Below are 17569 nucleotides of genomic sequence, written 5' to 3'. Positions count from 1 at the left end.
CGAGATTTCAGTGGAGAATGTTAACAGGTATGTTAAAATTGCATTGAAAGAACTGTCAAGAGATCTACAATATGGCTCCAAGTGTGAAATGGGAAGATGGCCTCCAAATATGAAGCCTACATAATTTCACAGGAATAATAGTCCAAGAAGCAAGAGCAAATTTCATTCTCGAGATTTTCCATTGGCTTGAAGAACCAGTGTTGGAACAGGCTGATGAACCTCTCTGCAAAGGTAGAGGGAACTGCTGCAGAAATAATCAATGATTTTGCATTAGCAGCCCACCCTTCAAGTTGTTCAGCGAGTATGATCACAAACACACAACCACTTTGTCCAAAATCAATGCTGTATTTTGTCTCATTGATCTACAGGAATCAAGTCTGTTTAAAATACAGAAAAACCAAAGTACAGAGCAGAAAGGAGGAAATGGCAGCTGATGTATGAACTACAGAGTGAAAGCCCAGATATATAAACACAGATGCTGCTTTTTTTTTTGTCCGGCAAGTAAAACATGGCAAAATTTACATATGACCAAGAAATAAAGAGTCACGCAGAGCAGTTCACCCAGAACCACACTGCAAGAAACATTTGTTTAAGGACTTTGTTTGCTAACAGTATTGTATCAGAAATGTTACTGTGAGATTTTTGATTCCTAAAATACTACTTTGTCTTGTATACAGATTCCATAAAAACACTGCACAATTACACAAGGTCCACACTGAATGTCCTTGCCTGTTGCTAAGAATTTCTGCCCAATACAATGTCTGTTATTATTGTCTGTGTTGTGGATTGAGAAATTAAGTCTCTCTCTGAACTGGGTGCCTTATTGGTCCAGTAATTTTCTGCTCTCCCTCTCCACCCCTACCCTCCTCATCTTTTGCAAACACAATTTGTTTTGAACCTTGGAATTGACTTTTATTCTGCCCCTCCCCTGCTCCCAACATTTCAGGTGGTCGTGTTCCCCCAACGTGTTGACGTTCGTTTGGATGTGCAGCCTTTGTGAAAGACCTGCCTGCGGTTCTTGCATAGTTGAACTGAATATGCTTTCTGAAACTGAGTGTTAAGCACACTTCCACGTGACACTATAGGAATAATTTTGTGTTATAAATATCCAGTGAGCATCTCTGGTTTCAGAAACCCTTTATAAAGGCTACCTAAGTAAAGAATTTAATTAGCATGTTCTGAGTATCAACAAAGTATTTACATTTTTTACAGGAACCACATGGACCTCTTCTGCATATCTTGTAATCGTTAATAAGGCAAAACAAATTCAGATTTGTACATTTCTCAGAGTACACAGACGTTTCTGGGAACCAAAGAAAGGAAAGTCATTTTTTTTGGCCTCAATATGGAACCTCACAGTGGATTCATTGGTATCTTGACAAATCATACCATTGCAACCCTGGGTATTATTAAAATAGTTTTGAGGCCTTAACGGCTGGAAACTGAACACAAAACTTAAAAGCAAACTAATAAAAATGAAACAATAAAATTACAAATCCATACAAATTAGATTTCAAATATTGGAAAAATGTACAAACATGATTTCAGAATTCTCTGCACAAAGAAATCTAGAGATCTATAATTGATAATATATTAATTCCAATTATAAGCAATCTTCTGGTATCAAAGTTCAACCTTCCCAACTGTGCTTCAGTTTTATAAATTTACACTCTCTCTTCTTGCAGTGCATTGTTTGAATCGAAGGATCTCACACAGGACAGTTCCCTCCACATTTAAGAACTACCGTGCCTCAACTTCTTTGGGATTACGTGAAGGGGAGTAGTCCCGAGACTCTGTGTTAGTGAGTGGGGTAGTCCTTCGGGGAGATACAGACCGCGCACTGCCAGCTGGTACCAGAGGAGGTGGAGCACTCAATGCTGCTGTTGGTGGGGTCCTGTTCAAAATCCCATTGTGGTTGGCAGTGGATGGACTTAGCCTTGGGTAGTGCATTCCGCTTAAATGAGGCATAAAGGATGGCACGTGTGCCAAGTGACTGTCCATGGCTGATGTGTGCAAGGCGTGTAGCCTGGCACGGTCAAACTCTTCCCGTAGGTGCAAGCGTTCTCTTTCATCAGCGTGTCGTATGCGTTCCTGCTCCCGCCTAACCTCCAGCACATGCTCATGGTTGTAGTCATGAGGTTCCCTGTCTCTGTACGACCGGTCGTGTTCGTAGAAACCGGCCGCCGTGGGGAACCTGTGCATGGGATCGGTGCGCAGAGGGAACTCCATCCTCCTGTGCAGGTCAAAGCTCCGGTAGGCATCTCGCAGAGGGTCTCGGACGGGATCCCAAGAGAACCCTGGGTGGGGCAGCCGCTCTCTTCCCGCCAGCGGGCTCATGCTAATGAAGGGTGTCACCATGCGAGCACGGTCAAGCACATTCATGTTGTTCATTTGATGGATGCTACCCATCGTGATGGGCATGGGGCCCACAGAATGGCCAAGTGGAAGCCCATGTAGGGATGTATGGTGAGGTGGCTCGCTGCTCCTAGGATGCTGTGAAGAGTCTGAGCTTATCACCATCACTTCGTTATCCTCCTTTCGCTCCTCTTTTATCTTTACGTCATTCTTTATTTTCGGATGGTCACAAGGGGCCTCTGCTTTCCTATCACTGTCTTTGCTGACAGAGTTGGTGAGCTTCATGTTATCATTCAGCACAGTTCTGTTGTACGGAGAACTGGGCCTCACCACTGGTTTTGTGTTGTCCTCTGACAGCCTCCTCTCATGGCCTTGACTTTCCTTGACTGGTGACCTATTCTCCTTGATCTTATGCTCGGTGCCAGGTAGCTCTCTCAATGGGTCCGACTGCTCTCTCTCCAACTCCTTTGATCGATCTCGCTCAGTAGTGCCATGGTGCCTCGTGGGATCATTCAGGCTTCGGCTGCTGCTGTGGAGGAGGTTATTGATTTGGTGGTTAACAGGGGCAGATGCTGGTGACGACCTGTTGGAGTGCCTGTTTTTCTCCACTCCATCTCTAGAAAAATACATTTGAAAACACATTATTGTAAGTAAATTTAGCAATCTAGTTAACTAGTCTAGAACTATTGAACTCAAGAATCTGGGGACTGTCTCATAAAGTCCTTCCAATATCCAGTAGTCAAAATACTCTTATTGCAAAATATTGTGTTTTTCACCTTCAGAATATTAATCTGATTTTTCTCTGTTACAGCTACCAAGTTGAAAATAACCAAATTAACATTCTATCATGCAATTATGCAAAAGCTTTAAAACTTACAAATACAGTGAATTTAAAAACGCAAACAGGAGAAAATCTGCAGATGCTGGAAATTCAAGCAAAACACACAAAATGCTGGTGGAACACAGCAGGCCAGGCAGCATCTATAGGAAGAAGTACAGTCAACATTTTGGGTTGAGACCCTTCGTCAGGACTAACGGAAAAAAGAGATAGTAAGAGATTTGAAAGTGCGAGGGGGAGGGGGAGATCTGAAATGATAGGAGAAGACAGGAGGGGGAGGGATGAAGCTGAGAGCTGGAAAGTTGATTGGCAAAAGGGATACGAGGCTGGAGAAGAGGGAGTATCATGGGATGGAAGGCCTTGGAAGAAGGAAAGGGGGAGGGGAGCACCAGAGGAAGATGGAGAACAGGCAAGGAGTTATTGTGAGAGGGAAAGAGAATGAATGAATGAATAAATAAGGATAGGGGAGGAGGGGCATTAACGGAAGTTAGAAAAATCAATGTTCATGCCATCGGGTTGGAGGCTACCCAGACGAAATATAAGGTGCTGTTCCTCCAACCGGAGTGTGGCTTCATCTGGACGGTAGAGGAGGCCACGGATTGACATAGTGGAATGGGAATGGGATGTGGAATTAAGATGTGTGGCCAATGGGAGATCCTGCTTCCTCTGGCGAACAGAGCATAGGTGTTCAGCGAAGCGGTCTCCCAATCTGCGTTGGGTCTCACCAATATGTAGAAGGCCGCATCAGGAGCACCAGACACAGTATATCACCCCAGCTGACTCACAGGTGAAGTGTCGCCTCACCTGGAAGGACTGTCTGGGGCCCTGAATGGTGGTGAGGGAGGAAGTGTAAGGGCATGTGTAGCACTTGTTCCGCTTACAAAGATAAGTGCCAGGAGGGAGATCGGTGGGAAGGGATGGGGGGGGGAAACGAATGGACAAGGGAGTCGCATAGGGAGTGATCCCTGCAGAAAGCAGAAAGTGGGAGGGACAGAAAGATGTGCTTGGTGGTGGGAACCCACTGGAGGTGGTGGAAGTTACGGAGAATTATATGTTGGACACAGAGGGTGGTGGGGTGGTAGGTGAGGACAAGAGGAACCCTATCACTAGTGGGGTGGCGGGAGGATGGAGTGAGAGCAGATGTACGTGAAATGGGGGAGATGCGTTTAAGAGCAGAGTTGATGGTGGAGGAAGGGAAGCCCCTTTCTTTAAAAAAGGAAGACACCTCCTTTGTCCTGGAATGAAAAGCCTCATTCTGAGAGCAGATGTGGCGGAGCCAGAGGAATTGAGAGAAGGGGATGGCATTTTTACAAGTAATGTAAAAATTTCGCTGAACACCTACACTCTGTCCGCCAGAGGAAGCAGGATCTCCCAGTGGCCACACATTTTAATTTCACATCCCATTCCCATTCCGACATGTCAACCCATGGCCTCCTTTACTGTCGAGATGAAGCCACACTCAGGTTGGAGGAACAACACTGGGGTATTTTGGGCCATCTCTTAAAGAACAAAAACTAATCAAGAAAATAGCCAGGACTCCCTTCGTTAATTTGGGACACAGTGATTTCACTGGGGCAGGAAACTGCCATGGAACAATTTCTAATCAGTGTTAGACATGTGCACTTATGTACCGTTTGACACTACACCGTGAACAGGTTTTAAATACCATTTGTTGTGTATGTTTGTGTTCAAAAAGCAGTGATTTTTGTCACTGATAGTTATCCAGAAATAAGGAACAAGGCAATTCGAAACTGTTTTGCCCACTGCGGTTTTGAGTATTCAAGCTTAGAGTTGCCAGAAATGGTCGAGAGTGAAAATGAAACAATTTCACCACTTCAACAAGTTAGAACTTTAAAGAATTTGAAAGTATCGACAATCATCTTAAATATTACAATGAAAATGAAGATTTGGAGGATCAAATTATCAAAAATCGTATGAAGGCGGTGTACAATTACTCTAGGTGTCTGTGCTGAATTTGTTCATTTCCAATCAAAATAACAGCATAATTCCTCCTTGATGACTATTTGGAACAGTTTTACAGTACTGTGATAATTTTCTAATTTGTTCTGTTTTTCATTTAAATACATAACTTGTTACTCAGTTAAATAGTAGTTCAACACTTTTACACCTTTTTATCTATTTCTATGAAAATTTGGCTAATTGGGCCAAAATATACTGGTCCCAATTAATCGGAATCTACTATATCTGAACTTGATTTAGGGTTTAATATAATCATTTTGTCAGAAATACAGGGAAGGGAAAGAAACCAATTGGGCAGGCATGATTGGAAGATTTTTTGAATGTAACGAGTTATGAACCAGAATTCCCTGCCTTTGTGAGGTTAGTAAAGGCAGATTATCATAGCAACCTTCCAAAGAGATGGGCACATATTGAAAAGGAAAACTTTGTAAGGCAATAGGGAAAGTGTAGGTGATTCCAATGAACTGAAGAACTCTCAAAGAGCCAGCAGAGACATATGGGCTGAATAGGCTCCTTCGATGCTGCAGTTTCAAACAAAATGTCTCCCTTGGAATTGAGATTTGCATTTCATGAGGCTTGAGCTTAAACTTTTCATTTCTGAATTCTCTTTAAGACAGGACGGCACGGTAGTGCAGTGGTTAGCACAATGCTATCACTGTGCCAGTGACTGCATGGGTTTCCTCTCACATGCCACAGATGTATGGGTGAGTAGGTTAATTGGTCATGTGGGTGTAATTGGATGGTGTGGGCTGGTCAAGCCAAAAGGGTCTGGTACCATGTTGTATCTCTAAATCAGGGGTTTCAAATCATTTTTTATGCCATGGACTCCTACCATTAACCAAGGGCTCCATGGATCCCAGGTTGGGAACTCCTGCTCCAAATAAAAAAAAATAAATTTGGACTGCGTGACCTTTTTCTTTGAGGAAAGGAATTCCAATATTGTTAATATCCATTAATGATAAATCACAGTCTGAAATAAGCCTGCTTGGGAGACTGCCTTCAGTGCAAATGTTGGAACATGCTGCATCACTGTGTCTTAACATGGACATCTGGTCATTACTGGCTGCTGGCAGCGTTAACTTATTGGACACTCCAACTGGCTGCTATGTTTTTCACACTACTAAGAAACAATTACTGTATCTGTTTACTAGGTAGAATTGGAAAAGAAAATTACGTCCGGACCCAAAACACCCTTGTTCCCCATTCACCACTGAGAATGCAGAAGAATATTGATCTCATGCAGCAGCATATCATTGGCCTTCCAACAAGTAGGTTCTGCTACATTGGCAATAGACTGACAGAATTGCTAAGTAATCCCATGAGGGCTTGATTGCCATGGATGGGCCAGTCCTCAGTAACTGAACATGGCCACTTGGTTTCTCTTTGCATTCTATGTTGATTTCAGGATTTCACCCAAGGGATTGTAACTAGCTTTAAAATGCCAAGTTGGCTATTGAAGCGTGAAGAGTTCCTGTCGTTTAGGGTTTGCTGATTACTGCTGACCTCCAAGAGGACCATAGCCTTGTCATTGAGTTTGAAAGCTTGTTGGCTGGAGTCGAGGCTTTATGCTTTGGCTCTTGGTATGGTCACCCATGCCAAACAGGTCAAAGGGTAGAGGCCAGACTAAAAGTGGACGGCTGGTCCTCCAGGTCTGGGGGTTCAGCCCAGGGCTAACAACCCTGATTGGTCAAATAAAAAGGTTGCAAAAACAGCAATGAAGATTCCTTCTACATCTGAGTGTGACAGTATACCCAAATCAGCACCTGGGACTTGCATGACTGACAGTAGTGAAAACTGAGAGGAAGCTACTGACATGATGAAGGAAGCCCTGAACACCACCAGAGATGGAGGATCTCATTGCTGTCCTAAACAGACACTCTAACTGATTATTGCTGAGAAAATTGTAAATGCAGCCTGACTATTGCCCAGGGATTCGATCAAGGCATGTTATGATCTTTTCCACAGTTAAAATCCTTTCAAGAAGTTCCTATACACTTGAATGTTAAGGCTACTTGGACACCTGATTTGTGCAAATTCATCCTTGAAATACAGTTCAGTAAAGGGATGCAGGCAAACACGCAAGGGGATTTATTTATAATTTTCTAGAACAGAGCAGAGTGAATGAAACCACTGAAAGCAAGTTATGGAAACACTGATTAAAAATAGGGAAGAATATGTACCTTTCTTTCTCTCTGTCACTTTTTAGTGACGTTTCTCTTTTTTCCAAATCTCGATCTCTGTCGTGATTAGTTACTGAGGAACTTCGTTCTGAATCTCCTGCCTTTGGCCATTGAGGTGGTGTTGGAAATGAAGGTGGCGTTCGATGGAGCCGGTTCCATGGTTCATGAGCATTGTTGAGGCTCTGTATGCCTGAACCTTCTTTGTGACCAAACATGCTATTGGAAGCTGAGTAAGTGGATCATAAAAGAAATCATAAATTATCCTTACTCCACTGTACACTGATATATCCAATTTTAGCTTTGCCTTCTCAAATTTCAAAGTAAATTCTACCACATTATGATCACTGTATCCTAAGAGTTCCTTTACCTTAAGCTCCCTAATCAAATTTTGTTCATTAAGCAACACCTAATCCAGTATTGCCTTTCCCTAGTGGGCTCAACCACAAGCTGCTCTAAAAGGCCATCACATAGGCATTCTGTAAGTTTCCTTTCTTGGGATCCAGCATCAACCTGATTTTCCCAACCTACCTGCATATTGAAATCCCCATGACTATCACAATTTTGCCCCTTTTACTGGCCTTTTCTACCTCCACTGTAAGTTGTAGCTCACATCCAGGCTACTGTTCTAAGGCCTGTATACAACTCCCATCAAGTGTTTTTTTTACCCTTGCAGTTTCTTAACTCTACCCACAAGGATTCTACTTCTTCCAATTCTATGTCACCTCTAAGGATTTCATTCCTTTTCACCAAGAAAGCCACCCGTCCCCTCTGTCTACCTGCCTGTCCTTTTGAAACAATGTGTATCCTTTGATGTTAAGCTCCCAACTATGATTTTCTTTCAGCCATGACTCAGAGATGCCCAGAACATCATACCTGCCAATTTCTAACTGCACTACAAGATCATCTGCCTTGTTCCATATACCTAGTGCATTCAAATATAACACCTTCAGGCAACACACACAAAAAATGCTGGTGAATGCAGCAGGCCAGGGAACATCTCTAGGAAGAGGTTCAGTCGACATTTCCAGCCGGGACCCTTCGTTAGGACTAACTGAAAGAAGAGATAGTAAGAGATTTGAAAGTGGGAGGGGGAGGGTGAGATCTGAAATGATAGGAGAAGACAGGAGGGGAGGGGTGGATCTAAGAGCTGGAGAAGGGAGAGGATCATGGGACGGGAAGCCTGGGGAGAAAGAGAAGGGGGGCCAGCTCTTTGATCCACCCCTCCCCTCCTGTCTTCTCCTATCATTTCAGATCTCCCCCTCCCACTTTCAAATCTCTTACTATCTCTTCTTTCAGTTAGTCCTGACGAAGGGTGTCGGCCCGAAACGTCGACTGTACCTCTCCTTAGAGATGCTGCCTGGCCTGGTGCGTTCACCAGCAACTTTTGTGTGTGTTGCTTGAAATTCCAGCATCTGCAGATTTCCTCGTGTTTACTCTTCCTATAGATGCTGCCTGGCCTGCTGCGTTCACCAGCATTTTTTGTATGTGTTGCTTGAACTGCCAGCATCTGCAGAATTCCTCATGTCTGCATTTTTAAATAACACCTTCAGTCTTGAATTCATCACCCTTTTTGATTTTTACCCCCATCTTACACTTTTAATTCATCCCACTGACTGCAATTTTGCCCTACCATCTGCCTGTCCTTCCTCATTCTCACTACACACTGCCTCTGTTTGTAAACCAATCACCCCACTCTCAGCTCTATCACTCAGTTTCCGATCCCCCTGCCAAATTAGCTTAAACCCTCCCCAACAGCTCTAGTAAACCTGCGTGCAAGGATATGAGTCACCTTTAGGTTCAGGTGCAACCCATCCTTTCTGTACAGGTCATACTTTCCCCAGAAGAGATCCCAATGATCCAGAAATCTGAAACCCTGCCCCCTGAACTAATTTTTCAGCCACACACTCATCTGCCAAATCATCCCATTCTTAAAACATGGAACAGTACAGCACACACAGGCTTTTTGGTCTATGGTATTGTATCAACCTTTTAACCTACTCCAGGATCAATCTAACACTTCCCTCCTACATAGTCCTCTATTTTTCTAACATCCATTTGCCTATGTAAGAGTGCCATCAATGTCCCTAATGTAACTGCCTCTGTCACCACCCAAGACATGGAGTTCCACACACCCACCACAATCAGTGTAAACAATCGTACCTCTGACATACACCTGCACTTTTGTCCAATCACCTTACAGTTATGCTTCCTCATATTAGCCATTTCTTGCCCTGGGGAAAAGTCTCAGGCTGGCCACTCTATGCCTCTTACCACCTTGCACACCTCTATCAAGTCACCTCTTATCCTCCTTCGCTCTTAAGAGAAAAGCCCTAGCTTGCTTATCTTCATAAAACACCATCTGTAATCCAGGCAGCATCCCGGTAAATCTCATCTGCACCCTCCCTAAAGCTTCCACATTCCTCCTGTTGTGAGAGGACCAGATCTAAGTACAATGCTCCAAATGTGGCTTTATAGAGCTGCAACATTACCTGATGCCTCAAAGTCAAAGCAAATGATCAAAATACATATATGTTACGATATACTATCTTGAGATTCATTTTCTTGCAGGCATTTACAGGAAAATTAAGATATAGAATAGAATTTATGAAAGATTATACATAAAGGAAGACTGATACTAACCAATATGCAAGGTTCTTGAACTCAATCCCTGTCTAATGAAGGCCAACAAACCGTACGCCTTCACAACCACCCTATCAATTCAGTTTTTAATGCCATTACAAGTCTAGCACTTGTAATTGGGTTATAAACAGAGACACCCAATGGAGGTGACATACTCAACCCAGACAAAAAATATTTGACTTCACCGCAATCGAGACCACAAAGCAACACCCAAAAAACCTGCACTCGTGTAGCCTGAATGCTGGCTGGGTTACACCCAGTTGAATACACTTCCTGAAAATGTACAAACATATGTCTAGCACTTGCTGTCACATCAAATGTTGTGTGATCTGAACTCTGGGGACAGACATCAGGTTTCAATGGGACGTTTAACAAAACAATTTCATTACATCCTCAATTGCATCTTCTCATTTAAAAAAAAATTGGCAAGTCTCAGTCAAGACATTGTTGACTGTAAAAGTCTTAAATGTTGCATGAAAGAAATGTGCTGGCAGGCGGCCAACGCAAACAAGTCAGCTACTGACTAAATAAATACATTACTTTAAGCAACTGTTTTGACAACAGAAACAATTATAGGACTTTAAATGCACAATACAAGCAAGTACTAACCAAGTGCAGGATTGCCTAATCCTCCAAAGGCACTGGTGCTGAGGTTGCCAAGGCCACCGTAGGTGTTCGATCTATTGAATGGATCTGAAAACAAAACACTGATGATCAGGCATTCAGGAACTTCTAGGAGAGCCTAGCTTTGACATCTGGAAACACTACTTGTAAACAAAATGTAGGATTCACCCAAAGCTGGTGAAAATTTAATGTCCGGATCTTCTCCCCCCCATAACCAGGCTCAATCCAAACACCCAAAACTACAAAATCAATTGCCTCATCCTGTGCTTGTGCAACCTGTTTAAAGTCAGCCGTTATTGCACAGTTAAACAAATGAATTCTGAGGATCAGGCAACTGGCTTTCACTGTACACCTATTCAAATGCAGCAGCTCTAATAACATGGTTTTCAGATCCCTGGGCAAGCAACTTTTCATAGTAAAAATTCTCACTCATACAACCGTAAGGCACATGAGCAAAATCAGGCCATTCCGTCATCGCATCTACTCCAACTTTCCATTATGGTTGGTTTATTTTTCCTCTTCAATGCATTCTCCTGTAACCCTTACTAATGATGAATATATATATATTTCTTTATGTCCTTGAGCTACACTGTTGAGGCAAAACAACACATTTCAATGTTGTATGTCAGTGATAACAGATCTGATTCTGAACTTTAATGCCCAAATCCTCAGAAAAAAGGATCCCAACCTGGGATCCACAGAACTCATTGGTTAATGCTAGAGGCCCATAGCATAGAAAAGTTTGGGAACCCCTGCCTTAGAACCATCCAGATGGTAAGGAAATTATCAAGGTAGAATTCAAACATAAGGGTTTCAAATACATTAACTCACTACATCCATAACAACTGGCTAGGTTAGGTCAGAGCCAGGTATGTCATAGTTCATGAAATTTGAACTTGAAGGGGAAAACAAAAACCAAAGGTCAAAGTAACTTTATTATCAAAGAACATGTATGTCCTCCAAGAGGACCACAACCTTGACGTGGTTTGGAGGTTGTGTGCTTCAATGACCCGGAGAGCTATGTTGGCTGGAATCAGGGCTTTATGCTTCTGCTCTTGGTAGGGTCACCCATGCCAAACAGGTCAAAAGGTAGAGACCAGACTAAGAGTGGTTCACTAGTCCTCGAAGTTCAGGTGTTCAGGTCAGGGCTAACAATCCTGACTGGTCAAACAAAATTGTTACAGAAACAGCAATGAAGAATCGTTCTACATCTGAGTGCTAAAGTATTTCTGAGTCTCACCCAGGATTTACATGACTGACAGTAGTGAAAGCCCAGAGGAAGCTATTGACACGAAACCCTGAACACTGCCAGAGACGGAGGACCTCCACTGCCGCCCTAAATGCCAGTGGTTTAACAAGCAGTAGGTACATATAAGTCATGATATACAACCCTGAGATTTGTTTTCTTGTGGGCATATTCACTACATCCAATGCCCATAATAGAATCAGTGAAAGACTGCACCAACATTAGGGCACATGGTATTGGGGGCAGAGTACTGACATGGATTGAAAATTGGCTGGCTGACAGAAAACAAAGAGTAGCGATTAACGGGTCCCTTTCAGAATGGCAGGCGGTGACCAGTGGGGTACCACAGGGTTCAGTGCTGGTACCGCAGCTGTTTACAATATATATTAATCATTTGGATGAGGGAATTAAAAGTAACATTAGCAAATTTGCCAATGACACAAAGCTGGGTGGCAGTGTGAAATGTGAGGAGGATGTTATGAGAATGCAGGGTAACTTGGACAGGCTGGGTGAATGGGCAGATGCCGTTTAATGTGGATAAATGTGAGGTTAACTACTTTGGTGGTAAGAACAATAAGGCAGATTATTATCTAAATGGAGTCAAGTTAGGAAAAGGGGAAGCACAACGAGATCTAGGTGTTCTTGTACATCAGTCACTGAAAGCAAGCATGCAAGTACAGCAGGCAGTGAAGAAAGCTAATGGCATGCTGGCCTTCATAACAAGGAGAATTGAGTATAAGAGCAAAGAGGTCCTTCTGCAGTTGTACAGGGCCCTGGTGAGACCACACCTGGAGTACTGTGTGCAGTTTTGGTCTCCAAATTTGAGGAAGGACATTCTTTCTATTGAGGGAGTGCAGCATAGGTTCACAAGGTTAATTTCCAGGATGGCGGGACTGTCATATGTCGAAAGATTGAAGTGACTGGGCTTGTATACTCTGGAACTTAGAAGGCTGAGAGGGGATCTTATTGAAACATGTAAGATTATTAAGGGATTGGACACGCTGGAGGCAGGAAGCATGTTCCCGCTGACGGGTGAGTTCAGAACCAGAGGCCACAGTTTAAGAATAAGGGGTAGGCCATTTAGAACGGAGTTGAGGAAAAACTTTTTCACCCAGAGAGTGGTGGATATATGGAATGCTCTGCCCCAGAAGGCAGTGGAGGCCAAGTCTCTGGATGCTTTCAAGAAAGAGATGGATAGCGGAATCAAAGGTTATGGGGATAAGGCAAGAACTGGATACTGATTGTGGATGATCAGCCATGATCACAGTGAATGGCGGTGCTGGCTCGATGGGCCGACTGGCCTACTCCTGCACCTATTGTCTATAACATGACGGACAACCGGTATGCAAAAGCCAACAAATTGTGCAAATACGAAAAGAAAGAGAAAATAATAATAAATAAGAAATAGATACCAAGAACATGAAATGAAGAGTCCTTGAAAGTGAGTTCAAAACATTGAGCTTTATTATTTCTTGTTCAAGTTCACTCTTGGGTTTCTTTATCTTACAAGATTGAAAGAAAGCTGTTATGTTAAACATAACAGCATTAATATGTAAGGCAGATTTAATTGCCAGCAGATTGTTGTACATCCAGAGAAGTGGATATGGACTGCACACCCACACTGCTATAAAACTTGTTCAAGATACATGAAGCAGGAATCCACAGGCACATTTCTTTCGGTCTTGCCTCTAAGAAAAACAACCCCATACTTTCCTTGATATGTAAATAAATATCTAAATAAACATTAAAAGGATGCTGCCAAAAACCACAACCTAAACTATCACAAATCCCACTGCACCCAGTTTTTTATGTCTACATTATTTCATCATTTTAATTTCCTTTAAGGTCAAGTAATTTAGAAGAAAAATACAGCTGAAATGTACTCAATATACACATTAGCAGGAGAAAATATTGAAAATGTTTCAGTGGTAAAATTAACGAAAGGGGTTTTGGCTCACTGCACCTTACTAAAACATCAGATACTTCAACGATTTTCTTAAGCATGTTGCTGAATAGCAATTCTTCTTTTATACTTTTAATCTGGGGAGCAAGCCAGGGACACAAGCCATGGCCTGTACTCACTGGAATTCAGAAGAATGAGGGCGGATCTCATTGAAACCTATTGAATGTTGAAAGGCTTCGACAGAGTGGATGTGGACAGGATGATTCCCATTGTAGGGGAGTCCAAGGCCAGAGGACACAGACTCAGAATAGAGGGATGTCTATTTAGAATGAAGATGAGGAGGAATTCATTTAGCCAGAGAGTGGTAAATCTGTGGAATTTGTTGTCACAGGCATCTGTGGAGGCCAAATCATTAGGTGGAGGTTGATGGGTTCTTGACTAGCCAGGGCGTGAAGGGATACAGGGAGAAGGCGGGAGATTGGGGTGGAAAAGGAAATAGATTAGCCTTGATGAAATGGTGGAGCAGACTCAATAGGCCAAATTCAAATTCTGTTCCTATATCTCAAGGTCTTGTAAGATTTAACTAAACTTAGCACTCATACTTAATTATGTACAAGAGCAGGAAAATAAACTGAATGGACTTTGGTAAAGATTCCAAGTGTTGGGGATGGAACTGGAGGTGGCAGGGATGGAAATTTTGTTGCACCTTTTTCTTCCTGTGTGCTCCCTCTTTCCTACTTCAACACATTGACATGAGACTAGGTCAAAGGTGTGACATGTGGCTAGCTCAGAGATGTGCCTCACACAGTCAGCCTTGTTCTGCTTCATAATTAAACCTTCTCTGATAACATTCGAGGTTGCAAGCATTTGTTACTTTGAGGATTGTGTACGTAGCAACATTTCTCCATTCAAGGCAACTGTTTGCAGATTCCTGACTGAAATGTCTGATTAGAAACACAAGAGGGATCATTTTCCCACTGCTCACATAATCACATCCTAACCAAAAGTGACACACTTTTCATTATCTTGGTCCACGGGGAAAACACATCACAAGCCGGGGCCTGATCCAACACTGGCTGGGTCACATGGCCGAGCGTATCTGATGATGTAAGACCCGAAACACCTGATGACCCAGGCTTACATCACTGATTATGTGTTCTAGTGCACACCAGGTTAATAAAAGCAAAATAATATTGGACAAGGTTAATGAAGGCGTGGGCCAAATCAAATTGGCAGGGTCGAGTGACACTGCATCTCCAGTAACGAGATCAAGAAACACAAGAGGGATAAATTTCCCACTGCCTGCATAATTACACCCATCTAATGCATTGTGTAATCATTAAATGGTTGCACAATGCACATTGAAAGGCAGCCTTGAGGGAATTAAGCACAAGGGTTGAGACATCTTGTTCCAATGAGATAAAGGGCAGTGAAACCACATCTCTTTAGGTTTAATCTCCCTATTCACAGAGGAATTTACAAACATGGAGGTTCATCAAACTGATTGCTGGTATGGCAAATGTGTCACATGAAGAGATCAGAATCAGATTTATATCACTGCCATAAGTCGTGAAATATGTTGTTTTGCAGCAGTGGTACGGTGGAGTACATAATAAAAACTATAAATTACAGTAAGAAATAAAAGTAAAAAATTACATTAAATAGTGCAAAAAGAAAGATATTGAGATAGTGTTCACAGGTTCACTATCCATTCAGAAATCTGATGGCAGAGGAAAAGAAGTTGTTCCTAAAATGTTGAGTGTGTGTTTTCAGGGTCCAAAATCTCATCTTTGATGGTAGCAATGAGAAGAGAGCATGTCCTGGGTAGTAGGGTTTCTTAATGATGGAAACTGCTTTTTTTTGGAAGTAGAATGGAGCTACTTGACTTTCGTTGTCAGATTTTATCAGCCGGTGGTGTAGTGGTATCCGCACTGGACTTCAAGGCAAGTGATCCTGGGTTTGAATCCGGCCAGCTTCTTGCACACTTTCCATCCGTGCTGGGTTGAGTGTCAAGCTAGCAAGTCCGTAAAAACAGACAAAAGTGCTAAAGGAATGGCAAGGTTACCACCTGATGCACCACAAGTTGCAGAAAGGAACAACAACAATGTGGGAGGGAAGAGTTAGATTGATCTTGAAGTAGATTAAAAAGTCTAAAAGGGCCTGTATTGTTTTATGCTTAATATTGATAAACTGAGTAGAATTCCAAGATTGAAACCTATCAAATATTGGAAAACTGAGATAGAATAGACGTGTAGATGTTTCCAGTCGTGGGGGGAGTCTAGGGCCAGAGGGCACAGCCTAAGAATACAAAGGCATCCCTTAAAAACAGAGACAAGGAGGAATTTATTTAGCCCGTGGGTGGTGAATCTGTGGAATTCATTGTCACAGATGGCTGTGGAGGCCAAGTCATTGGGTATATTTAAAATGGAGATTGCAAGATTCTTGCTTAGTTAGGGCTTCAAATGTGCATGGGGGAAAGGCACGAGAATGGGGTTGAGAGGGTAATAAACCAGCCATAATGGAATGGCAGAGCAGACTCAATGGCTGAACAGCCTATTTCTGCTCCTATGTGTCTTAAAAGCAGGAACATCACTGCCATTGTGTGACGTTAAGAATAGCCTGTTGACCAGAACTGCATTCTATAGCAGGAGCTGTGTAGATAGATAAAGATTAGCTATATTTTTGCACATACCCTGAAACGCATTGTTCACGACCATGACCAACAGGGTCTGAGCATGCGCTGGGGCAGCCCACAAGTGTTGCTATGTTTCTAACATAGCTTGGCCAAGGCGGGGGGGAAGCGGGGCAATGAGGAGGGGGAGAGAGAGGGGGTTCGAGAAGGGGAGGGGGAGGGGGGGAGAGAGGGGGGAGGGGGAGAGAAGGGGGGAGAGAAGGGGGGGAGAGAAGGGGGGGAGAGAAGGGGGGGAGAGAAGGGGGGAGAGAAGGGGGGAGAGAAGGGGGGAGAGAAGGGGGGAGAGAAGGGGGGAGAGAAGGGGGGAGAGAAGGGGGGAGAGAAGGGGGGAAGAGAAGGGGGGAGAGAAGGGGGGAGAGAAGGGGGGAAGAGAAGGGGGGAGAGAAGGGGGGAGAGGGAGAGAGCGGGGGGGGAAGAGAGGGGAGAAGAGAGAGTGTGTGCGTGTTAGGGTGCCCAATACTTTTGCACAGTACCGCTGCCATAGAAAAAAATAGTGACATACGTGAGTGATGATAAACCTGATTCTGATATGGGTCTATTATGGATTGAGAGTGGGAAGGAGGCAGGGAGAGGGGAATCATGGTTGGGAAAAGGGGAAGGGAGAGGGGAGGGAGCAGGAAGGACCAGAGAAAAATTCTGTAATGATCAATATTCCGACAGTTTAGAATCAAATGACTGTACCTGGTGTTTGCACCCGCACCACCCCCTCCACACACACACAATGCATATAAAAAGTATTCGCCCCTTAGAAGTTTTCATGTTTTATTGTTTTACAACATTGCATCACAGTGGACTCAAATTTGGCTTTTTTGACACCGATCAACAAAAAAAACTCTTTCACGCCAAAGTAAAAACATATCTCTACAAAGCGATATAAATACAAACATAAAACACAAAACAACATACATCAAAGTTGCTGGTGAACGCAGCAGGCCAGGCAGCATCTCTAGGAAGAGGTGCAGTCGACGTTTCAGGCCGAGACCCTTCGTCAGGACTAACTGAAGGAAGAGTGAGTAAGAGATTTGAAAGTGGGAGGGGGAGGGGGAGATCCAAAATGATAGGAGAAGACAGGAGGGGGAGGGATGGAGCCAAGAGCTGGACAGGTGATAGG

The 17569-nt window shown here is 43.3% G+C and overlaps 1 protein-coding gene across 15 annotated transcripts in view; it reads right to left on the bottom strand.

Annotated features, from left to right (window-relative positions):
• Nucleotides 1-336: 336 nt before the first annotated feature.
• The window catches only part of fbrsl1 (fibrosin-like 1), a 1030575-nt gene continuing 1013342 nt past the window's right edge, over nucleotides 337-17569 (bottom strand). For all 15 annotated transcript variants that reach the window (XM_063074086.1, XM_063074090.1, XM_063074091.1 and 12 more), the window contains 3 exons: nucleotides 10603-10686; nucleotides 7354-7579; nucleotides 337-2971 (listed from right to left, as the gene is read on the bottom strand). In XM_063074086.1, coding sequence (XP_062930156.1) covers nucleotides 1741-2971; nucleotides 7354-7579; nucleotides 10603-10686 — 1541 coding nt within the window. In that variant the 3' untranslated portion in view covers nucleotides 337-1740. The remainder of the gene's footprint in view (nucleotides 2972-7353; nucleotides 7580-10602; nucleotides 10687-17569) is intronic.

This window comes from Mobula hypostoma, chromosome 21 (assembly GCF_963921235.1).
Source record: "Mobula hypostoma chromosome 21, sMobHyp1.1, whole genome shotgun sequence".
In the NCBI taxonomy this organism is placed as follows: Eukaryota; Metazoa; Chordata; class Chondrichthyes; order Myliobatiformes; family Myliobatidae; genus Mobula; species Mobula hypostoma.
Note: the sequence above shows the minus strand (reverse complement) of the source record. Positions and strands in the feature narration are given on the sequence as shown.